Source organism: Nerophis ophidion, linkage group LG10 (assembly GCF_033978795.1).
Source record: "Nerophis ophidion isolate RoL-2023_Sa linkage group LG10, RoL_Noph_v1.0, whole genome shotgun sequence".
NCBI classification, from domain to species: Eukaryota; Metazoa; Chordata; class Actinopteri; order Syngnathiformes; family Syngnathidae; genus Nerophis; species Nerophis ophidion.
The window spans coordinates 10,604,151-10,629,687 of record NC_084620.1 but is presented as its reverse complement, the minus strand read 5'-3'; the positions used below and the strand labels follow the sequence as shown (position 1 = coordinate 10,629,687).

Sequence of the window (25,537 nt, the reverse complement as noted above, 5' to 3'; positions counted from 1 at the left end):
TGTGTTATGATTATAATTCATAAAAATTATTCCGGCAAATCTAGAAAATCTGTAGAATCAAATTTAAATCTTATTTCAAAGTCTTTTGAATTTCTTTTAAAATGTTTGTTCTGGGAAAATCTAGAAGAAATAATGATTTGTCTTTGTAGAAATAGAGCTTGGTCCAAGTTGTTATATATTCTAACAAAGTGCAGATTGGATTTTAACCTATTTAAAACATGTCATCAACATTTTAAAATTAATCTTAATCAGGAAAAATTACTAATGATGTTACATAAGTTTTTTTTTGTTTTTTTCCCAAAAAGATTTGAATTAGCTAGTTTTTCTCTTAATTTTTTTCGGTTGAATTTTGAATTTTAAAGAGTCGAAATTGAAGATGAACTATGTTTCAAAATAAAATTTTAATTTTCGTGTTTTCTCCTCTTTTAAACCGTTCAATTGGGTGGTTTTTTTCATCATTTATTCTCTACAAAAAAAACCTTCAGTAAAAGGAAAAAAATGTACGACGGAATGACGGACAGAAATACGTATTTTTTTTATTAAAGGTAAATTGAGCAAATTGGCTATTCCTGGCAATTTATTTAAGTGTGTATCAAACTGTTAGCCCTTTGCATTAATCAGTACCCAAGAAGTAGCTCTTGGTTTCAAAAATTGGAAAACAACACACGCAAAACTATTGCAGCAACCTGATGCACACCGGACATGAATTCACGTTGCACTTCCTTTTCTACCGGAAGTATAGCTGTGTCCTTAGTATTGCCGTGTAACTGTTAAACGACGCGCGGCACAAATATGGAGTTTCTTTGTCAAACAAAAACAAGAAGCGCTTTTAATTATTCCAAGGCGTAAATGGACGTATTTTCCCGTGTAATATGTTTAAAAAGATGACTGAATTCGGTCCAGATTCCGGCGGGCGCGTTAAGGTAAACAATGAATTCCATGAGTGGATTAACGTGGACTCCAACTTAAACAAAAACATATTCAGGTGTTACCATTTAGTGGTTAATTGTACTGTGCTGTGCAATCTACTAATACAAGTCTCAACCAATCAATCAAAACAAAGGAGAGCAGCAGTCCTTTCCTCGTCATCACGTCTTCTACTATTTGCCTTCTTTTTGTGCAGGGAGTAACTATCGTGAAGCCTATCGTGTTCGGAAATGTCGCCCGCTACTTTGGGAAGAAGCGAGAGGAAGACGGACACACTCATCAGTGGTCTGTGTACGTCAAACCCTACAGAAACGAGGTAAAAACGGATTCATCCATCCATTTCTACCGCTTATTCCCTTTTGGTTTCGAGGGGTGCGCTGGCGCTTATCTCAGCTACAATTGGGCGGAAGGCGGGGTACACTCTGGACAAGTCACCACTTCATCGCAGGGCCAACACAGACAACATTCATGCTCACATTCACACACTAGGGCCAATTTAGTGTTGCCAATCAACCTATCCCCAGGTGCATGTCTTTGGAAGTGGGAGGAAGCCGGAGTACCCGGAGGGAACCCACGCATTCACGGGGAGAACATGCAAACTCCACACAGAAAGATCCCGAGCCTGGGATTGAACCCAGGACTGCAGGACCTTCGTATTGTGAGGCACATGCACTAACCCCTGTTACACCGTGCTGCCTACAAACATAAATAAATGCTTTAAATCATTCTCAGAAACGTAATTAAAACTAAATACAACAACTAGTTTGCAGTCTAATCCAGACTCTGATCTGATCTCTGATTCTATCCAGCAGGCAGAGCCCACATGATCACAACATATCAATCAATCAATCAATGTTTACTTATATAGCCCTAAATCACTAGTGTCTCAAAGGGCTGCACAAACCACTACGACATCCTCGGTAGGCCCACATAAGGGCAAGGAAAACTCACACCCAGTGGGACATCGGTGACAATAATGACCCAGTGGGACGTCGGTGAACAAAATGCGGCTGCTAGACTTTTGACAAGAACAAGAAAGTTTGATCACATTACGCCTGTACTGGCTCACCTGCACTGGCTTCCTGTGCACTTAAGATGTGACTTTAAAGTTTTACTACTTACGTATAAAATACTACACGGTCTAGCTCCATCCTATCTTGCCGATTGTATTGTACCATATGTCCCGGCAAGAAATCTGCGTTCAAAGGACTCCGGCTTATTAGTGATCCCCAAAGCCCAAAAAAAGTCTGCGGGCTGTAGAGCTTTTTCATTTCGGGCTCCAGTACTCTGGAATGCCCTCCCGGTAACAGTTCGAGATGCTACCTCAGTAGAAGCATTTAAGTCTCACCTTAAAACTCATTTGTATGCTCTAGCCTTTAAATAGACTCCCTTTTTAGACCAGTTGATCTGCCGTTTTTTTCTTTTTCTTCTATGTCCCACTCTCCTTTGTGGAGGGAGTCCGGTCCGATCCGGTGGCCATGTATTGCTCGCCTGTGTATCGGCTGGGGACATCTTTGCGCTGCTGATCAGCCTCCTCTTGGGATGGTTTCCTGCTGGCTCCGCTGTGAACGGGACTCTCGCTGCTGTGTTGGATCCGCTCTGGACTGGACTCTCGCGACTGTGTTGGATCCATTATGGATTGATCTTTCACAGTATCATGTTCTCATAGTCATCATTGTCACCGACGTCCCACTGGGTCATTATTGTCATTTGATCAATACTTCTATAACATTACACGCTAAAAAATAAGTCAATGGTCCGTGTTATAATGTGCTGACATCAGATCAAAATCGGTATCGGCAAAAAAAACGGATTCATACTCCCTTATTTATTAATGGCTTTTAAACAACAACACTCTTCTGTCTGTCCAGGATATGTCGGCATATGTGAAGAAGATCCAGTTTAAGCTCCACGAGAGCTACGGCAACCCCTTGAGAGGTGAGAAGGTTAAAAAGCACATTTGCTGGCAAAATGTTTGTTAGCATGTTCCTTTTTGTGCAGTGGTGACCAAGCCTCCGTATGAGATCACAGAGACCGGGTGGGGAGAGTTTGAGATCATCATCAAGATCTTCTTCATTGACCCCAATGAAAGACCTGTGAGGAAACACCAACACAGGACACACTTAGCTGCTATTCAATATTCACATGTTTGCCTCTCCAGGTGACTCTGTACCATCTGCTGAAGCTTTTCCAGTCGGACTCCAGTGCCATGCCTAAGAAGACAGTGGTGTCGGAGTTCTATGACGAAATGGTGAGGCTGCTTTGACAGTCCAGACCGGAGCAGTGCGTGTTTTCATATTTGATTTCCGTTTTGTGGCCTCAGATCTTCCAGGATCCTACAGCAATGATGCAGCAGCTCCTGACCACAACCAGACAACTCACACTGGGAGCCTACAAACACGAGACAGAGTGTAGGTGCTCACACCTGCTGTTAGAATGATCATAGCTTTTATTAAACCGGGGGTCGGGAACCTTTTTGGCTGAGAGAGCCATACAAGCCAAATATTTTTTTAAGTATTTCCGTGGGAGCCATATAATGTTTGTTTTTTTAACACTGAATACAACTATATGCGTGCATTTTTAAGAAAGACCATAATTTTTAGAGTATAATAAGTCTCTTATTCTTTTTAATAACATTGTTATTCTGAGTCTAACCAAAAATAAATACAATACTTCTTACCATTAATGCGACTTCTTGAACAGGTGTGGTAGAAACGTAGAAACCGGATGGATGGATAAAAATGCATGAGGATGTTTTATATTTTGAACGTTATTTTTGACACTCTGATTATCAGCTAAATTATTCATTACTTATCGTGTTAAGCAATGTCAGCTAAGATTTATCTGAGAGCCAGGTGCAGTCATCAAAAGAGCCACATCTGGCTCTAGAGCCATAGGTTCCCTACCCCTGTATCATACAGTCAAGAAAATAAGTATTTGAACACCCTGCTATTTTGCAAGTTCTCCCACTTAGAAATCATGGACGGGTCTGAAATTTTCACGCTAGGTACATGTCCGCAGTATGAGCGATAACCTAAAAAGAAAAATCCAGAAATCACAATCAATGGTTTTTTAACAATTTATTTGTGTAATACAGCTGAAAATAAGTATTTGAACACCTCTCTATCAGCTACAATTCTGACCCTCAAAGACCTGTTAGTCCGCCTATAAAAGTCCTCCTCCACTCTACTGTATTATCCTGAATCAGATGCACCTGTGTGAGGTCGTTAGCTGCACAAAGACACCTGTCCACCCCATACAATCAGTAAGACCCAAACATTCAGCATGGCTACGAGCAAAGAGCTGTCTGAAGACACCAGAGACCAAATTGTACAACTCCACAAGGATGGAAAGGGCTCTGGAAAAATTGCCAAGCAGCTTGGTGAAAAAAGGTCCACTGTTAGAGCAATCATTAGAAAATGGAAGAAGCTAAACATGACGGTCAATCTCAATCGGAGTGGAGCCCCATGCAAGATATCAATCAATCAATGTTCACTTATATAGCCCTAAATCACCAGTGTCTCATCACCTTGTGGGGTCTCAATGATGCTAAGAAAGGTGAGGAATCAGCCCAGGTCTACACGGCAGGACTTGGTCAATGACCTGAAAAGAGCTGGGACCACTGTTTCCATGGTCACTGTTGGTAATACACTAAGACGTCATGGTTTGAAATCATGCATGGCATGGAAGGTTCCCCTGATTAAACCAGCACATGTTAAGGCCCATTTTAAGTTTGCCAATGACCATTTGGATGATCCAGAGGAGTCATGGGAGAAAGTTTTGTGGACAGATGAGACCAAAATTGACCTTTTTGGTCATAATTCCACTATGCGTGTTAGAGGAAGAAGAATGATGCGTACCATCCCACGAACACCATTCCTACTGTGAAGCATATGGGTGGTAGCATCATGCTTTGGGGGTGTTTTTCTGCTCATGGGACAGGATGACTGTACTGTATTAAGGAGAGGATGACTGCAGCCATGTATTGTGAGATTTTGGCCAAAAACCTCCTTCCCTCAGTCAGATAATTGAAGATGAGTCGTGGCTTGATCTTCCAACATGACAATGACTCAAAGCACACAGCCAGGAAAACCAAGAAGTGGCTTCGTAAAAACCATATCAAGGTTCTGGAGTGGCCTAGCCAGTCTCAAGACCTAAATCCAATTGAAAATCTTTGGAGGGAGCTGAAAGTCTTGTTTTACTCAGCGACAGCCCAGAAAGCTGACTGATCTGGAGAAGATCTGTGTGGAGGAGTGGGCCAAAATCCCTCCTGCAGTCTGTGCAAACCTGGTGAAGAACTACAGGAAACGTTTGACCTCTGTTATTGCAAACAAAGGCTACTCTACCAAACATTAATGTTGGTGTTCAAATACTTATTTTCAGCTTTATCACACAAATAAATTGTTAAAAAATCATAACATTTGATTTCTGGATTTTTCTTTAAAGGTTATTTCTCACACAGTGAACATGCACCTACCGTGAAAATTTCAGACCCCTCCATGATTTCTAAGTGGGAGAACTTGCAAAATAGCAGGGTGTTCGAATACTTATTTTCTTCACTGTGTATGAAGTATTGTGTGGATGATAAAAGTTTATTTCAGTCACTAACTACAAAGATGGGACTGGACTGTCACTACTACTATGTTAGAGCCACTATGGACTGGACTTTCACAATATGCTAGATCCACTTGACGTCCATTGCATCTGCGGTCCTCTCCAAGGTTTCTCATAGTCATTCACATTGACATCCCATTGAGTAGGGAATTTTTCCTTGCCCTTATTTGGGATCTGAACCGAGGCTGTCGTTGTGGCTTGTGCAGCCCTTTGAGACACTTGTCATTTAGGGCTATTTAAATAAACATTGATTAATTGATTGATAGAATAATACATCATTTTAGTTATAATAGAGAACACACAAAACTTTATTTGTGAAATCCAAAAATACGAAAACTTAATGATCTGGTGCAGCTGCAAACAGCAAATGTAATGTATAAAGCGAACAATAACAACAAAAATATAATGGCTTTAAATGGCATCAGAACATGTTAAATGTTCAAACAATTGCAACTGGCAACAAAAAAGAACAAAACAAACCACCCCACCCAGTTTTTCCTATTAGCGGAAAAAAATGCACTTCAAGATGTTTGATATTTATTGAAGTGCATGTTTTGCTAACAGAAATTGAGAGTTAATTTTTATTTACTCTTTACTTAACCTGTTTGACGAAATTAGTTAAGAAAATGGGCCCTAGTGTGTGAATGTGAGTGTGAATGTTGTCTGTCTATCTGTGTTGGCCCTGTGATGAGGTGGCAACTTGTCCAGGGTGTACTCCGCCTTCCACCCGAATGCAGCTGGGATAGGCTCCAGCACCCCCAGCGAGCCCATAAGGGACAAGCGGTAGAAAATGGATGGATGGACCTTCTATTTACAATGCTAAAAATAGTACAGTGCTGAAAAATATGTTTATTGCGTTTGAACGGGTTGCTTGCGTTATGTTTTGATTACATCAGTGCTTAGTTTGGCCAAAGTTAAAGTAAATAAACTTTTCAACTATTCAACAATTGTATGCTTTTGACTGTATATATATAGTAACGAGCTGCAGTAGGACATGGGCAATATATTTGTTCTAAATTGTATTAAAAAACATTCAATTAGATGTGTTAATACCTGCAGAAACACAGAACATGTTCTTCAGTAATGTACATCAATTCTGCACAACCAAAGAGAAATACAACCTTAAATGGCGCATACAACACTTAAAACCTTTAGCACATCTGTATGTGGAATTAAAATATGGAATGGATTCCGCAAATAAATCGGGGCGGTATAGCTCGATTGGTAGAGTGGCCGTGCCAGCAACTTGAGGGTTGCAGGTTCGATTCCCGCTTCCGCCATCCTAGTCACTGCCGTTGTGTCCTTGGGCAAGACACTTTACCCACCTGCTCCCAGTGCCACCCACACTGGTTTAAATGTAACTTAGATATTGGGTTTCACTATGTAAAGCGCTTTGAGTCACTAGAGAAAAGCGCTATATAAATATAATTCACTTCACTTCACTTCAACAAAGCACTAATATGATCCACTTTAAGAGATTGTTCAAACCGCAAGTGTTCACAAAGTACACAAGAACGATTATGATGAACATCTTGATTCTTTTTTTTTTTTGGATGATTATTTATGTATAAATTATTTGTTTACTTATTTGTATATCACTTATTTATTTACTGTTCTTTTACAAACAGAGAACACGGAGATTGCTATGATATGGAAAGGGGTAAGATTAAAAAAAGCTCTGCTTCTTCCTCCTCTTTGGACATGCTGGAATGAAAACCGGAAATATGTGATGCATTACATTGTATCGTATGCATGTTCAGAATAAACTGAAACTGAAACTGAACTGATTAAGGACGTGTTTTAAATGTAGAAAACACCTCATAACATGTCCTATTTAAGGAAACTTAAAAAAAAAAAGGAGAATGTGTTGAAACAAAATTTAAAATGTTGGTATGGATTAAGCAAAGAACTCAATGTACTAATATATGATCCGAAAAAGTTCCAATTAAAAACATATTTGAAGTATTAAGCATCTTAAACCTTAATAATAAATTAGTTAAACACAACCATGCTACATATGCATTTATTTATTAATGTTACAGATTGAACCGCAGAGGCCACCACAGTGGATATGTTTATTTTACTTTTTATTCATTGCTGTATGTAGAAGTGTCTGGTTGGATCTGCTGCTTTAATGTCTTTGATGTCCTCTGTGTTCTTTGATGTTTCCCTCTTGTACAATGGCTATGAGTTTTTTTTTTTTTTTTTCTTCCCCCTTGGCCTCAGTCTGCACCCCCACTCCAGGGCCTAGCCTAAAACCGATTTTTATTTTTATTTTATTTCAATCTTCTATTCCCCCCCCCCCCCCCCCCCCCCACTTGTTTACCTGTATTTCATCTTTTTTGTAAGGGGCGCTGGAAGCCAGCAGACCCGTCAGCGATCCTGTTCTGTCTCCCTGTAATGTTTGTCTGATCTTGAATGGGATTGTGCTGAAAATTGTAATTTTCCTGACGGAATAAATAAAGTACTATCTAATCTAATCTAATCTAATCTGAATACAGGAAGTGAAAGAAAGTACTAGTAGTAGATGTGAAACAGAGAAGAGGGAGGACTAAATAAGATCTGCTTCTTTCTACTCTTTATCAGACAGGATTTGCTGCAAAACTATTTATGTAGAACTATTATTATTGTGTAATCTTCTATCCATGTTTGAAAATAAACAATTATTACAATGAAAGCTTCATTGTTGTTACTTTTTGTGGTGTAGTTGTCGAGCTGGAGCAGAGGACGAAGGAGAAGATGGAGGTGGCCAAGAAGAGGACCAGCCAGGAGATGACGGAACTGAAAGACAAGCTGAAAGCCAGCAGAGAGAACATCAACCACCTCAAGATGGAGATCAGGAAACTGGAGGAAGATGGAGATCACAAAGACCACTGACTGCTCCGTTAAAAGATTGTTTTTCTAATGTTATTTGGTTCTTGTCTTTTATATTTTCATTAAAGTGCTATCATTCTGATGTTGTCTTCACTGACATTGAATGTGCTTCATCTAGTAGTTCAAGGAATGTTAGACAAATCAGTTGTCTCCAGAGTTCTGCATTTAATGATATATTAATATACATTGTGTAAATGTAACATTTTCTTGCAGGTGAATTGTAATCACTGTTCATTTAAAAAGAGCTACAAATTCTCCCAGACGTTTAACACACCACTACTACTGTATATGTTCTATGTCCATCAATGTGTGTGTGAATGTGGAAATAGTGTCAAAGCGCTTTGTGTTCCTTGAATGTAGAAACGCGCTATACAAATATATATGCCATTTACCTTTTTGTCAGTGAACTATGGTTAAAAGTCAAGAGGGAAAAGCGGTAAAAAATCGATGGATGAATTAATTGATTTTTTTGTTTCCTGTGCCCAAGTGTCCTGTCCAGCCTGTCGTATATTAGATTTGTATGCCCAAATTTGCTGTACATATTTACTTGAGAAAAGAGAAGTGTGGGATACTTCTCTTGTTGCCTTATTTGTATTTGACTTAATTTCATGTTTAGGTAGAATATTATCAAAGGAAACCAGTCTTCTTTAAGTTATATAGAAATTGATCACAATTGTTTTATCTATTTTATGGAGGAATGAAGTTAATCAGGGCAGCACAGGTTTAGTGCATGTGCCTCACAATACTAAGGTCGTGAGTTCAATCCCAGGCTGGGGATCTTTCTGTGTGGCCCCTTGACGAAATTAGTTAAGAAAATGGGCCCTAGTGTGTGAATGTGAGTGTGAATGTTGTCTGTCTATCTGTGTTGGCCCTGCGATGAGGTGGCGACTTGTCCAGGGTGTACACCGCCTTCCGCCTGAATGCAGCTGAGATAGACTCCAAGACAATTCATCCATTCCCTACCACTTGTCCTTCTCGGGGTGGCGGGGGGTGCAGGAGCCTATCTCAGCTGCATTCGGGCGGGAGGCGGTGTACACCCTGGACAAGTCGCGAACACAGATAAAAACACCTCCACGCCCCCAGCACAATTTAGCGTTGCAAACCATCCACAGGTGCATGTCTTTAAAAGTGGGAGGAAGCACCCTGAGGGAACCCACGCAGTCACATGCAAACTTAAAAGACCCCGAGCCCGGGGATCGAACCCAGGACCTTCGTATTGTGAGTATGCAAAATACAATGGACAATGTTAAAAGTAAATTTAGAAAGAATGGGGGGGTAGGAGCGGGCGTGCAAAAGCTTAGCAGACGGTCTACCGCTGTTCCACTTTTCTGCTACTTTCACTGTAAAAATATTCCTTCTTGGTGTTCAATTTCACACCAAATGATTCGTGGTTATTCACGTAAAATGAAACACTAAGCGTGCAGCTTTTAGCGTTTGTCTCGATGTCGCTCGAAAATCAAGCCGACCGGAAATTCACAGTCGCAGCTGCGCCCTCTAAAGGTGTTCCCGAAAACTACACCCCAGCAACAACATATTGTCTATCAGAAATACTTTAACATAAAAAGAGATGACAGACCTTTTAAGAACATTTAATACCCAATTAAAATAAACTCCTGTCACAGCCAAACATGACATAAAATATGTAATATTTCCAACAGCAAAAATAACATGAATAATCCCAAAATATATATGTCATTGTTATAATTATTATTATGCTTCTTAATTGGTTTTATTACAACGCTGGTTTTGCTTCTGCAGTAAAAAAATATGCACACAAAAATTGTTTTCTAAAGAATGTGAATGTGTGCTTCTTGCATTGTGGTCGGCAGTTATTGCTATTATTTATGTGTGCATCAGGACAGTAGGAAAGGGACAACTTGTTTATGTTTTGTGTAAATTGACTGAGTAGCTTTGTGAGGTAGAGCAGCTTTGTTATGACTGATGCCCCGTTAAAAAAGGAAATAAAAGCTACAATTAAGAAAAAAAATCTGCATTTGTGCTAATTAGATATTTAAAATTTAAATGTTCTTTAAATCAAAAGAAAAATGTCACCCTAAAAATTAGGTCTATGGTACATTGAAAAAGAGCATTTACCAGATACAGTGGGGCAAAAAAGTATTTAGTCAGCCACCGATTTTGCAAGTTCTCCCACATAAAATGATGACAGAGGTCTGTAATTTTCATCATAGGTACACTTCAACTGTGAGAGACAGAATGTGGAAAAAAATCCAGGAATTCACATTGCAGGAAATTTAAAGAATTTATTTGTAAATTATGGTGGAAAATAAGTATTTGGTCAACCATTCAAAGCTTTCACTGATGGAAGGAGGTTTTGGCTCAAAATCTCACGATACATGGCCCCATTCATCCTTTCCTTAACACGGATCAATCGTCCTGTCCCCTTGGCAGAAAAACAGCCCCAAAGCATGATGTTTCCACCCCCATGCTTCACAGTAGGTGTGGTGTTCTTGGGATGAAACTCAGTATTCTTCTTCCTCCAAACATGACGAGTTGAGTTTATACCAAAATGGATACATGGATGATACAGCAGAGGATTGGGAGAATGTCATGTGGTCAGATGAAACCAAAATAGAACTTTTTGGTATAAACTCAACTTGTCGTGTTTGGAGGAAGAGGAATACTGAGTTGTATCCCAAGAATACCATACCTACTGTGAAGCATGGGGGTGGAAACATCATGTTTTGGGGCTGTTTTTCTGCTAAGGGGACAGGATGATTGATCCGTGTTAAGGAAAGAATGAATGGGGCCATGTATCGTGAGATTTTGAGCCAAAATGTCCTTCCATCAGTGAGAGCTTTGAATGGTTGACCAAATACTTATTTTCCACCATAATTTACAAATAAATTCTTTAAAATTGCTACAATGTGAATTCCTGGATTTTTTTCCATATTCTGTCTCTCACAGTTGAAGTGTACCTATGATGAAAATTACAGACCTCAGTCATCATTTTAAGTGGGAGAACTTGCACAATCGGTGGCTGACTAAATACTTTTTTGCCCCACTGTATATTGTTTGTGTAAAGCAATAAATGAATTAGAAAAATACTAACATAAAAAATAACTTTTAAAGTAGAGCAAGTAAACCCAATCATAAAAAAAATGTTTAAGTATAGGTGCTGTTTAAAATTAAAACCAAATTAAAAGGACATAGTTCAACCTCAAAATTTATGAATGTAGGAAGTAAACTTGAAAATTTTTTTAGTATTAAATGAAAGTGTGTAAAAACGACACTTAACTTTTAGAACAACAAACTGCTACATTTAAAACCTCAGAGCATCCTTTTTCCTTCACAAAAAGCCTTATTTGTTGCCATGTTTTCTTGTAACCACCAGTAGCCATTTCTGATTGCAATCCACAGGAAGAGGAAGTCCATATTTGGGGAGGAGGGGTGTGTCACGGGTGGGAAAAATGGCTGACGTAAGCGTCGTAGATGGTGTCCAGGAAGGAGCGGTCTGTCTGAAAGGACACAAATGGTCAGGCATCGACAGTCTTAGCGTCTTATTTTGAAAAGCGGTACCTGGATAAGGTGCAGCAAGGTGGCTTGGAGCTGGCTTCTGGACAGGACTCTGGAGGGGGCGGGGTCTTGAGCGCCTTCTGATTTCACCTGAGAGAAGACGCTGGGCGAGAGGAGCAAGGTGGTGGCCGGGATGCTTTGTGAGGAAGGCGCCTGAAGGCATCACGTGGACGTCACTTTGGAGCTAAGCGATGTACCTAATGAGGTGTACTTCAGTGTGTGCTACTCACCTGTTGATGTGCCGGCGTGCGCTGGAATCGGGGGGCCAGGGCAGGTCCGAAATGCGGGGGTTCCGGGGAGGCGAGACTCTGCTCCTGCTGGACCAGCTGGAGCTTGTGGAGGAGCTCGTGAGGAGGAAGCATGTTGAGAACGTGAGGCTGGCGAGGACACGCTGAGCAGGCGGCCATTATGGGCTGAGTGGTGTGCTGCGAGGGGGCGTTGCAACAAGGTGTGGGGTGAACATGAGTGGGGGGCTGGTACGAGAAAAGTCTCTTGATAGGGTCTAGTTGCTGGGGTGGATGATAGTGATGATGAAGATGATGGTGGTCATTGTTGCACAGTTTGTTCTCTGGGGACTCGGACAGCGTGTGGAGGATGCCCCCTGCTGGACCCCTTTGTCCCTGCATGAGCTTCTGGATGGCATGGCAGGGCTGCTGCCGCGATGAAGCATTTTCCCGGCCCTTTTGCCCCCCCACAGGTTCATAGGTGAGCGTGCGAGCCGCAGGAGGGTGGTCACCTTTCCTGGCTCCAGGAAGGGCGGGGTCACGTTTGGAGACGTGAGATCCAAACAACATGGCCACCGACAACGACCTGCTGTCACCGCCATCGCTGTCCTGTGAAGAGGAGGAGCACAAATGGAAGGAGGAAGAGGAGTTGTGTGTGTGTGTGTGTGCGCACGTTCTACCTGAGTGGGCGGCTTCACAGGTATGGGTTTGATGAGGTTTGCACCCCCGTAGAGAAAACTGCTGACACCGATTTCCTTTGGCTCTGATGTGGACTTTTCCTGCGAGCACACAAAATAAATATTTGAACTCTTATTAAATATAAACTTGTAAACATTATATATTGTCACCTTTTGAAAAAATAAAGAATAAATAAATAAATATATATATATATATATATATATATATATATATATATATATATATATATATATATATATTATATATACAGTGGGGCAAAAAAGTATTTAGTCAGCCACCGATTGGAAAAGTTCTCCCACTTAAAATGATGACAGAGGTCTGTCATTTTCATCATAGGTACACTTCAACTGTGAGAGACAGAATGTGAAAAAAAATCCAGGAATTCACATTGTAGGAATTTTAAGAAATTATTTGTAAATTATGGTGGAAAACAAGTATTTGATCAATCATTCAAAGTTCTCACTGATGGAAGGAGGTTTTGGCTCAAAATCTCACGATACATGGCCCCATTAAGAGTTTTTCAGTAGGATTTAAGGTCCAAGCTTACATCACACTCAAATTTTTACTGCATGTCTTTTGTAAGTGCCGGAGTGAGAAGAGGTTTTAAAATAATTAGCGCATGCTTACTTTTACCGCATGCCTTTGGTAAGCGCAGGACTGAGAAGAGGTTTTAATTCAATTAGTGCCCCGGCAGCAATTAAAAGAAATACGGTAGTTCAAAACTATTTATTTCCCCTTTACTTTTCTATTGTGTAAAGCAACTAAGCTAATGATATTAGGAGCTAAATATAATATAATACAAATGTTATATCAGTTTAATAAGTTGCCTCTGTGCAAAACAGTTACAATATGATTTATTTTAAGATTTTTAACAACACAAGTACACTGGTGGTCATTTAAACGCTTGGAAAATAAGAGCAGAAGACTAAACATATTAAAATAAAATAAAAAAACAATAGGAACAAAAAATATACATATTTTACGATTGATTGATTGAAACTTTTATTAGTAGATTGCACAGTACAGTACATATTCCGTACTGTACTAAATGGTAACACACAAATAAGTCGGGGTTCATGATAATCAATTCATGGAATAAATATATACTATCAGCATAATACAGTCATCACGCAACTTAATCATCAAGAGTATATATATTGAATTATTTACATTATTTACAATCCGGGGGGTGGGATGTGGAGGGGGTTGGGACAGGGGGTTAAGTTTGATTGATATCAGCACGTCAGTCATCAACAATTGCATCATCTGAGAAATGGACATTGAAACAGTGTAGGTCTGACTTCGTAGGATATGTACAGCGAGCAGTGAACATAGTAAGCTCAGAAAACATAAGAACAAGTATATACATTTGATTATTTACAATCCAGGGATGTGGTGGGGGGAGTGGGTAAGGCTAGGGGTTGAAGTTGCCTGGAGGCGTTCTTTTAGTGTGGTTTTGAAGGAGGATAGAGATGCACTTACTTTTACACCTGTTGGGAGTGCATTCCACATTGATGTGGCATAGAAGGAGAATGAGTTAAGACTTTTGTTAAATTGGAATCCGGGTTTAACGTGGATTGTGGAGCTCCCCCTGGTGTTGTGGTTATGGCGATGCATTTACGTTAAGGAAGTAGTTTGAGATGTACTTCGGTATCAGGGAGGTGTAGTGGATTTTATAAACTAAGCTCAGTGCAAATTGTTTTACTCCGTCCTCCACCCTGAGCCAGCCCACTTTGGAATAGTGGGTAGGAGAGCTTTGTGATCTGGGGTGGAGGTCTAGAAGTACCCGGACTAGCTTGTTCTGGGATGTTTGGAGTCTAGATTTGAGGGTTTTGGAGGTGCTGGTGTACCAGGAGGCGCATGCGTAATCGAAAAAGGGTTGAATGAGAGTTCCCACTAGAATCTTCACGGTGCTTTTGTTGACCAAAGAGGAGATTCTGTAGAGAAATCTCATTCGTTGGTTGACCTTTTTGATTACAACTTAAGTATATTTGTGAAATCAATCAGACGCTTTCTTTTTTTTTTACTGCACTTCATAGCAACATCTTCACAAAAAAACAAGAGTGGAAATGTTCATCCTTTTTACATTCATATTTTTAAATAACTTTCCTGATTTGTATATTTTGAAAATAGAAAGACAACACATAACCTTCCAGGAGGTTATATATTTATATTAAAAGGTATATAAGCATGTGCTGCCAATCAGGTTAAAATAACTTCATTGTAAAGAATATCAATAACCTCAGGATGGAAGCTCCTCATCTCTAATTCCAAATATTGTTTACATATTTGCCAAACTAAATTCTAACATTCAGGGAAGGAAACATAATTGATGTAAATATACATTGTCTGTTACATTGCAGTAATAAAATAAACAGAAACTATTAAAAAAACAAGATGTAACAAGAAAAATAAATGTTGACACTAATAGCTCATTATAACCCAAAATTGGCACACACATTTGTCTAAAATGTTTTTTTAGCCTTTAAAAAAATACATACTTCACAGCCAATTACATGATTGTGTAATCTTAATACGGCCCTGACCACGCGGCCATGAATACATTTCTATTCTGGCTCAACTCAACGATTATCCTTATGCTGATCACAGCCACTAGGGGACACAATTGCATGCTATCGACTCCACGCATGCTAACAATACAATCACACTTTAACACATCATGCTTCAAATCATGTGGCTTCACTATTTTACAGATTGTTTCGTTTAAGCATTTTGAACATATTTTTTGGTACAAGTACATCTTTTTTAAGCCAAGTTTCCGGTGCATCACTCGTCAATAGTGTGCTAATAATAAGCTATACAGTATATACATACATTCATACTGTAACTACCTGCTGCTGTTAATGTATATGTTTGTGTGTCATGATATACATTTTTCCTATGGTCTGTGAACAAACCGTGTCGGCGGAGAATGAGGAACTTAGTGTGTCTCGGAGTGAAGCACGGAGGCAGACGTGTGCACGGAGGAAACACGTGTTGAAATAGGGACGCTGTTCACATTAAATTGTCAATAAAAGCTAAAAAAAAAAAAAGCGTTGTACTTTGGGTGTCTTCTTCTGGACCCTACAATACTATTACACTGCATGTTAGTATAATATTATTTTCCTTTTTTTGTTTTCACGTAGAAAAGCCTAATTTTCAAGGTGAACGGCTGATATATTGCCATGGCGCACCACCACAATCAAATACATTAAAGGGAAACAAACCCTTTGCCTTCCACCACATTTGCAAAGCTGATGCCACACCCCTCTTTGTTGATGATACGCCCCCGTGCTAAATTCAGGCTGAAGGTCCGAATTTACAACTGTAAACAGATGCTAAAATATCAACATCTAAAAAAAGTGTGCACTATTTTTTTTTAATTTGGAATGCCCTTCAAAACTTGATCTTTCAGTTTCAAAGTTTATTTTCTCAAGCACAAAACCGTTGGCCCTAATTTAGCTCCATAAGAGACGCCTGAATTAATATTTGTTTTCTCTTTGAGGTTACCTTGTCGTATTCTGTGTGCGCTTTGGTCAACATCTGGATGATGTCCACCTCCTTCCCTTCTTCGCCTTGAAGCATGCCCATGCTGCCTCCTCCTTTTCCACCTCCTGATGATGACGCGTCTCTTTCTAAGGACAACCAACCGCCCTGAGACTGAGCCGCCGCCTGCTCATGCTGGGTCAGACTGCACAAACACACAAATAATTGACAATGTGAGATTAGTTTGAAAAGAGATGTGCGAGCCCAGTTTACACAAGCGCTTACGTTGTCATCCTCTGGGCGATGCGCTGGCAGTCCGCCTTGTCGTAGAACCAAATGCCGTGGATGACCACTGGGGAGAGAAAGGAAAGGAGTTTTTATAACTTTTTAGAAAAAAAAAAACAACTTAATATTTGCCAGAGAAAGAAAGTGGTCGCATAAGGTCAGCAGACGACAGGATGAGACGTGTGTTTCTTTGTCAAAGTTTTGTCCTAATAAGAGGTGCATGTTTGCACAACAAAGTCGGCCACCAAGGAGCCTGGGAAAGAGTCTGCCCAGCACCAAATAAGTCAGTGGCTGCTGGACACACAAGCACTTAGTGCTCACTGGGGATGGAACCCAAGCAGAGGGAAGAAAAAGGATGGTGTGTGTTGGTTCACTGCACGGAGAGGAGAGGGAGTGTGTGTGAGTGAGGAGGTGGAAGGAGCTTCGAGTCACCAAAGAGACGAGAGAGTGGGACATCTTCATGCTGTATGGCGCAGAGAGACCACTTCTTTTCTCACGCTGTCAAACTTTTTTGTGCTTTACTTTGAGTGGAGATGAAGTTTGCAGGTGCAAAGTGGCGCTAAGGAGAATGCGGGCGCTTGTCTGCTGATGTCCAGGAAGACCTCCACGCTCTTACTGAGTTGACTTTAACCAAGCAAGTGGGAGCCATGCTGAGAGGCCTCTTTACCAGGAAACCCAAACACCAGCGGCTGCAGGAGGAACCCGAAGTTCGCTTTAAAGGCCACCTGGTGTCTGAGACCAACCTGGGCTACACGTACGTGCGACCCGGAGGTACGACTTTAAACCTGATAGTGGTACAATCTGTGATGTGACTGTCGGCAATGAAAATGTACGTTTCTCACGCTAACTATTTTTGGACAATTTACTGACTCTTGGAAGTTAAGGTAAAAGCGAGTGCCACATGTTTACCTAAAGATAAGATTCCATGACCCCGGTCTATGTGGAGGCCTTAAATAGTATGCAGGAGCGTAAGCACAACTAGTTTTATAATCCTGCTTGCCAACTATAATCTGCAGATGCCCGAGGCTAAAATGTAAAGCTTGATGTCATCCGTCCTTCATTCCTTATTGGCTTGTTTTTCTCTAAATTTGTTGGTTGGTCTTTTTATCACAGCAGTAAGCCCTTGCGCTATAAATAGACATTCCACCTGCCTCTTTAGCAAGCCTTATCAAGTGTGTGTAAGAGGAAATAATGTGTATGTGTGCGCTTTATCACTGACTGCTGCTAGGATGTGTCTAATCTCTGCTGGCCGGCATCATCGTGCTGACAGACTGATGCAAGCGAAACCTTAAATGGAAGCTTTCTTTCTTTAGATACAAGAAGCATCCATTTTGCCGATATCTGACCTCATATTTTATCTTGTACGTCAGTTCTCAGAGGAGACAGTAGTCATCATTTGACATAATTTCTTTCTTGTTGTTATTCAACATAAGGTTTTTAATTCTTACGCCGTGCGTTGCGATAGAGCAGGAAGGGGTGCTGCAGAAGGAAGTCCAAGTCTTTGGTGATGGGCTCGGTTAGGTTCTCCATCCTGAGTCTGTTCATGATGGTGAAGCCATGTTTGGGAGACGCCAGCCTGGACAAAAAGTAATGTAAACAATATTTTATTTATAGCCTACCAAATGACACACACACATATAAGCCCTATCAAAATACTGATATATATATATATATATATATATATATATATATATATATATATATATATATATATATATACACACACACACACACACACACACACACACACACACAAATAATATATATACATATATTTAAACAGTATATATGTATGTATGTATGTATATTAGAATATATATAAAAGCTTCTTCCTAAAAGAAAATGCAACCAGCTGTGTAATACGATAGTTAGCAACATGAGAAATGGATGGATTATGATGACATTTTCAGAAAATGTCCTGGTAGAAGTGCTTTTATAGTTTTTATTATTATTCTTGTAAGAGCTTGTCAAATACTTATTGTTGACATTCATTCTGTCACCATACAGTAAAGACAAATAACCAGCAATGCATTTAAGGTTAATCAAAGTTTATACCATTTCTGCTTTGTTTTTTTCCTGTTATGTAAAATAATGCTATAAATAACCACCATATAGCAGCAGGTTTTTGTTTTCTATTTTTTATTGACATCCTGTACTTTTTAAAGTTTCACTTAAAACATGTGTAACAAATTGATTCAATGTTTTTGAAAAACATAAACCTCTAACCAACTTTTTGAAAAAGCTGCCGCAAATTCAAGCATTTTAGGCTGGAAAAATCACAAAAATAAAAAGCCTGTGAAATCATGGAAGGATTCTAAGACTACAAGGGTTTGATTTATAAATTACTAAATCAAATCAAACCCTCCAAATGCACCCATTGTACAGCATATGGCGTGGCACATCACGGAGGCCACCACAATGTATGTGGGTGCTAAAATTGTGTTTTTGTTTTTTTTGTTTGTCTGTGAATGGTGCATTTGTATGAGCGCAACATGTATTATCTATTGCTCTTTTTTTTATCGTTGTGTAATACTTTTGTAGCCGTATGTACATATAGCGCCTCTATAGTGGTAGTTGGTTGCATCAGCTCTGCGCTCCTTTAATGTATTTTGTGTTCTGTAATGTTCCCCTTTTGTTTTCGTACCAGGAAGGCACTGCTGATGGCTGCTACAGTACTGTGCACACTCGTGGTTTTACAGTTTTTTTTTGTCTATTGCATTGAACAAAGAGAGAACAGTCGACCAAGTCAAATTCCTTGTGTGTTAAACATACTTGGCTAATACATTTGATTCTGGTTCTGATCATTTTGTACAAACATAAAATATGTAGGAGTTACATTATAATTGGGAAATGATCAGCGACACAGCAATTTGTTGAATAATTAATTGAAACACACTTTAGCTAACAGTCTGAACGGCAACATATTAATACCTCCCTACAATATGAAGTATAAACGATAAAACATTGGATATTAAGAGTACGTAAACCACTACTACCTTGTTTACTTCCCCGACAAATTTCTTAATATATTCAATTATTTTATTCAGTCTCAGTTGCTTTTATTAATCTTATTTTTTTTTTTTAAACCTGTCAGATGTTTTCATATTTTGGTTGATTTTTGTCATTTTATTTTACCAACTTGTATAATCAGAAATCAATCAGAAATATCAAGCAGCTGAAATGCGTCAAACATGTCAAAGAGTGGCATTTTACCCATCATGCTTAGTGGTGGATTTAAATGGGTTTCATTTTGAACTATGTGTGGTGCTTAAGCATTTTTTATAATGGCCACATAGTTTAGTTGGCAGGGTATGTGTTTTGTACAAAGAGTATTAACTTTCTGTGTTGGTTTCTGATAATTTATACCAGAGCTGTAACTATAAAAACATTTTAACATCAAGGTTATTGTGTCCAAAATTATCATCAATTAGTATTGCAGAATTTTTGATTGTGCTCAAAAAAGTACTTACACACACACACACACACACACACACACACACTCACACACACACACACACACACACACACACACACACACACACACACACACACACACACACACACACACACACACTGAAATCTTAACAGAGTTTAATTTGTTTTAATTACTAAAATACATTTACACAAAATATACTTTTTTGGCAGAAGACACATAATGATTGTTCTGACTCCATAAGAACCATATATTATTTGAGTGTTTACATAGGTGCATCAATTTTTAATTGTAAACATTTTAGAGTGTTTTTTTAAAATAAATGCAAATTGGGTGTTGGGTCTTTCCTTCATTTCCGGCTTATATCACTTCCTGTTGAAGACACATCCGTGTGCGTCAAATGCTCCACACTATCAAGTACAAATTCATCACTCTGTGCTAAGACTTGTGCTGAGATTGGGGTACAATGTTTCTAAATGGGGAAATGCATTAATTTCCCTTGTGTTCATGTTAACATTTAAGCTAGCTAGCAAACTAACGCTAGTTGGTCTATAAGTTTATCAAAGTGGGTTTTTTCATGACGTATTTGCAATCATTTTAATTTAATATGGTAATACTAACCGTCGAGAGTCTTACCGCGGTTATAATTATTACCGTTTATCGCTACAGCCCTGATTTGGAACATAATTGGGAAAGGTTGTCAAAGTAACTATACAACTATATATTGTTTCTATGCATTCCAAGGAATGTGTAATTAAGTTAAAGTACCAATGATTGTCACACACACACACTAGCTGTGGTGAAATTATTCTCTACATTTAACCCATCACCCTTGATGATGATGATTTAACCCCCCCAATTCCAACCCTTGATGCGGAGTGCCAAGCAGGGAGCTAATGGGTCCCATTTTTATAGTCTTTGGTACAACTCGGCCGGGGTTAGAACTCACGACCTACCGATCTCAGGGCGGGCACTCTATCCACTAGGCCACTGAGTAGGTTGTAATGATCATTATCAATGACTAACTATGTTGAAAAACATCCATTCGATCTTATCTTGGGACGCCCAACCATACTTGCCAACGTTGGGACATCCGAATTCGGGAGATTGGGGGGGGGTTGCTGGTAGCGGGGGTGGATATTGTAGCGTCCCGGAAGAGTTAGTGCTGCAAAGGATTCTGGGTATTTTTTCAGTTGTGTTTATGTTGTGTTTATGTTGTGTCACGGTGCGGATGTTCTCCTGAAATTTGTCATTCTTGTTTGGAGTAGGTTCACAATGTGGTGCATATTTGTAACAGTGTTAAAGTTGTTTATACGGCCACCCTCAGTGTGACCTCTATGGCTGTTGATCAAGTATGCTTGCATTCACTTATGTGTGTGTAGATTATTATGTGACTCGGCCGGCACGCTGTTGGTATGGAGGAAAAGCAGACTTTACGACAGGTTGTAGAGGCCGCCAAAAGAGGGGCCTTTAAGGCACACCCCCAAATAATGTTGTCTGGTTGGAAATCATGGGTAATTCGGGAGGATGGATGTCCCCTGAGATTTTCGGTAGGGGCACTGAAATTCGGGAGTCTCCCGGAAAAATCGGGAGGGTTGGCAAGTAAATAAATGGGTTGTACTTGTATAGCGCTTTTCTACCTTCAAGGTACTCAAAGAGCTTTGACACTACTTCCACATTTACCCATTCACACACTGATGGAGGGAGCTGCCATGCAAGGCGCCAACCAGCACCCATCAGGAGCAAGGGTGAAGTGTCTTGCTCAGGACACAACGGACGTGACGAGGTTGGTACTAGGTGGGATTTGAACCAGGGCCCCTCGGGTTGCGCACGGCCACTCTCCCACTGCGCCACGCCGTCCCTAGTATGCGCCCAACGGGCTGTAGTTTGGGGAACACTGTCATTGATAGTGTTTATGCCAGGTACCCGGTATGCAACTCAATGTATATTATTTCAGAGATATGACACATCGAACTAACCTTGTGTTAGGGCTGGGCGATATATCGATATACGCGATATATCGCGGGTTTGTCTCTGTGGGATATAGAAAATGACTATATCGTGATATTCGAGTATATTTTCTCACGCAGTTGCTTTTAGCTGTGGGCATTAAACTGCATGTGTTTCTTGCTCTTTCTTGTCTCTATGTTAGCTGTGATGCTAGCAAAGCTGTGCGAGTGGTAATACGAGAGAGAGAAGGTGTGAATCTGGTAACAAATGAAGGAAGAATGAATTCCCAAGAAAAACAGGAGGGGGTCCATCGTCTGGCGGTGGTTCGGCTTCAAGCGGGAAGATGTCGAATAGACAACTTTAATTTGTAAAGCGTGGGGCACAAGCGTTGCTACCAAAAGTAGCATCACTGCTAATATGTAGCACCATTTGAAAAGTCACCCGCTAATAACTGTTTAATAAATACAGTTTTGGTCAATTGACTTAGTTGTGATTTCCTTCTCTGCATGAAAGTTTAAAAGGAGTATATATTAATGCAGTATGAAGAACATTGTTTTAATGTAGACACATAGAATCATCATACTGCTGTGATTACATGTATCAAGTGTTAATTCAAGGCTATATGGCCTAAAAATATCAAGATATTAGAAAAAGGCCATATTGCCCAGCCCTACCTTGTGTAGATGAAAAGTGTGCCTTCCACTTCTGTCTTTTCCTGGAAAAAAGTTACATAAGTGTTAATTACAATTATCCAAACCAGTATCCACAATATTCACTCATAACAATGGCATATCTCAAATCTAGACTCCAAACATCCCAGAACAAGCTAGTCCGGTTACTTTTAGACCTCCACCCCAGATCACACCTCACTCCAACCCACTTTTCCAAAGTGGGCTGCCTCAGGGTGGAGGACAGAGTAAAACAACTTGCACTTAGCCTAGTCTATAAAATCCGCCACACCTCCCTGATACCGAAGTACATGTCAAACTACTTCCTTAACGTAAATAACTGGCATAACCACAACACCAGGGGGAGCTCCACAAACCACGTTAAACGCAGATTCCGATCTAACAAAGGTCTTAACGCATTCTCTTTCTATGCCACATCAATGTAGAATGCACTCCCAACAAGTGTAAAAGTAAGTGCATCTCCATCCTCCTTCAAAACTGCTCTAAAACAACACCTCCGGGCAACTTTAACCCTTTACTAATACCTTCCTCCATTCACATCTCATCTCCCTGGATTGTAAATAACCTAATGTAAATAATCAAAAATTTTTTTAATGTATATACTTGTTCTTATGCTATCTGAACTCACTATGTTCTCTGCTCGCTGTACATATCCTACTAAGTAAGACCTACACTGTTACAATGTCCATTTCTCTGTTGATGCAATTGTTAATGACTGAAGTACTGATATCAACCAAAGCTCCTCATCCCACCCCCCGGATTGTCCATCCATCCATTTTCCACCACTTATTCCCTTTTGGGGTCGCTGGTGCCTATCTCAGCTACAATCGGGCGGAAGGCGGGGTACACCCTGGACTAAGCGCCACCTTATCGCAGGGCCAACACAGATAGACAGACAACACTCACATTCACACACTAGGGCCAATTTAGTGTCGCCAATCAACCTATCCCCAGGTGCATGTCTTTGGAAGTAGGAGGAAGCCGGAGTACCCGGAGGGAACCCACGCATTCACGGGGAAAACATGCAAACTCCCCACAGAAAGATCCCGAGCCTGGGATTGAACCCAGGACTGCAGGACCTTTGTATTGTGAGGCAGATACACTAACCCCTCTACCACCGTGAAGCCCCAACTGGATTGTAAATAATGTAAATAATTCAATGTACATACTATGATGATTAACTTGTGTGATGACTGTATTATGCTGATAGTCTATATTTGTACCATAAATTGATTAACGTGGACCCCGACTTAAACAAGTTGAAAAACTTATTCGGGTGTTACCATTAAGTGGTCAATTGTAAGGAATATGTACTGAACTGTGCAATCTACTAAAAAAAGTTTCAATCTATCAATCAATATATTGTTGAAATAACAACAATAAAAATAATAAATAGTATTGTAACCACATTGGAAGTAAAACTAAATGATGCAAATGGCACCTTTAATTAAGTAAAGTCCTGATGTTTGTTTAAAAGGTGCTCTTGGCGGGTCACTCTTCTTCTACGGATAATATTCTGACGAAGAAGGTTTCCTGATGCTAACACAGGTACTTAACCACTGTTGCTACTATTCACTCCATATAACATGGCAGTCAAACACCTAACAGTGAGCAAATTATACAACATTAATAATACAGAGCTCGCTAAATGTGCACAATGACCGCGTTGAATTACATATAACAGCAACGTAAAGCGTGTCAGCCCGCTAAGCCCAGCTAGTTAGCAATAGTACAGACAAGTTGACACCTTACCCACTCGTTGGCTCTGTTGTTGTACGTGTATAGCGCCACCTGGCTGGCCACGTCCATGATGTTATTAATGTACGGATCCTGTCTCTGTAACGCAGCCAGGCTGATATCCAGCCCCTTGGCCGCCAAACCGCCGCCACTGTCGGCGTGCGTCGCTGTCATTGTTCCCTACGGAGCCGTTAGCTCGCCAGCTAGCATCGGTGGCTAACGCGGCAAACGCGACGACGGAAGGCTAAAATCAAACCATGAAGCAGAACCATGAATAATACACGTCGGATAAGGACACATGTACGTGTTAATCTTAAAATACGATGTCGATAAGGAAGTCAGCGTTTTCTAGCTGTCTCCAACTGTCATGAAGGATTGAGGAGATTGTAAACAAGCAGGTGAGAGTAGTTGCGTGGCAGCACGCATGATGGCAGCCGTGATAGTTGAGTCGGAAAAATCGATCGGCGAGTTTTTTTTTTTTTATTGATTGGTTGATTGATACTTTTATTAGTAGATTGCACAGTTAAGTACATATTCTGTACAATTGACCACTAAATGGTAACACCCGAGTAAGTTTTTCAACTTGTTTAAGTCGGGGTCCATGTTAATCAATTCATGGTACAAATATATACTATCAGCATAATACAGTCATCACACAAGTTAATCATCATAGTATGTACTGTACATTGAATTATTTACAATCGGGGGGTGGGATGAGGAGCTTTGGTTGATATCAGTACTTCAGTCATCAACAATTGCATCAGCAGAGAAATGGACATTGAAACAGTGAAGGTCTTACTTAGTAGGATATGTACAGCGAGCAGAGAACATAGTGAGTTCAGATAGCATAAGAACAAGTATATACATTAGAAGTACATTCGATTATTTACATTAGGTTATTTACAACCCGGGGAGATGGGATGTGAATGGAGGAGGGTATTAGTAAAGGGTTGACGTTGCCTGGAGGTGTTGTGGTGCATGTACAGTAGATGGCAGTATTGTCCTGTTTAAGAGTGTCACAACATTGCTGTTTACGGCAGACGAACTGCTTTACGGTTGACGAGAGCCTGACTGCTGTTGTTGTG

General features: G+C 40.1%; 3 protein-coding genes across 4 annotated transcripts in view; 2 read left to right on the top strand and 1 right to left on the bottom strand.

Moving 5' to 3' along the window:
* Positions 1 to 706: 706 nt before the first annotated feature.
* yeats4 (YEATS domain containing 4) lies at positions 707 to 8,497 on the top strand. The gene is made up of 7 exons (XM_061912267.1): positions 707 to 923; positions 1,124 to 1,243; positions 2,799 to 2,865; positions 2,929 to 3,023; positions 3,089 to 3,178; positions 3,251 to 3,338; positions 8,249 to 8,497. Exons 1-7 carry the CDS (start codon positions 873 to 875, stop codon positions 8,416 to 8,418), a joined length of 681 nt encoding a protein of 226 aa, XP_061768251.1. The 5' UTR covers positions 707 to 872; the 3' UTR covers positions 8,419 to 8,497.
* A 3,089-nt stretch (positions 8,498 to 11,586) lies between these two features.
* Positions 11,587 to 24,880, bottom strand: dcp1b (decapping mRNA 1B). 2 transcript variants are annotated; one of them, XM_061912265.1, is made up of 9 exons: positions 24,468 to 24,880; positions 22,701 to 22,741; positions 18,092 to 18,219; positions 16,644 to 16,710; positions 16,383 to 16,563; positions 12,854 to 12,952; positions 12,180 to 12,782; positions 11,953 to 12,102; positions 11,587 to 11,887 (listed from the first exon to the last, which is right to left on the bottom strand). In XM_061912265.1, the coding sequence occupies exons 1-9, from the start codon at positions 24,624 to 24,626 to the stop codon at positions 11,735 to 11,737; spliced, it is 1,581 nt and encodes a 526-aa protein (XP_061768249.1). In that variant the 5' UTR covers positions 24,627 to 24,880; the 3' UTR covers positions 11,587 to 11,734. The 2 variants fall into 2 exon arrangements, with proteins under 2 accessions (XP_061768249.1, XP_061768250.1); XM_061912266.1 differs by having other exon boundaries at positions 11,587 to 11,891; positions 24,468 to 24,879.
* Positions 16,384 to 25,537, top strand: part of cacna1c (calcium channel, voltage-dependent, L type, alpha 1C subunit) — a 349,919-nt gene continuing 340,765 nt past the window's right edge. Inside the window, exon 1 of the mRNA XM_061912264.1 lies at positions 16,384 to 17,414. Within this exon, the coding sequence (XP_061768248.1) occupies positions 17,291 to 17,414 (124 nt within the window). The 5' untranslated portion in view covers positions 16,384 to 17,290. The remainder of the gene's footprint in view (positions 17,415 to 25,537) is intronic.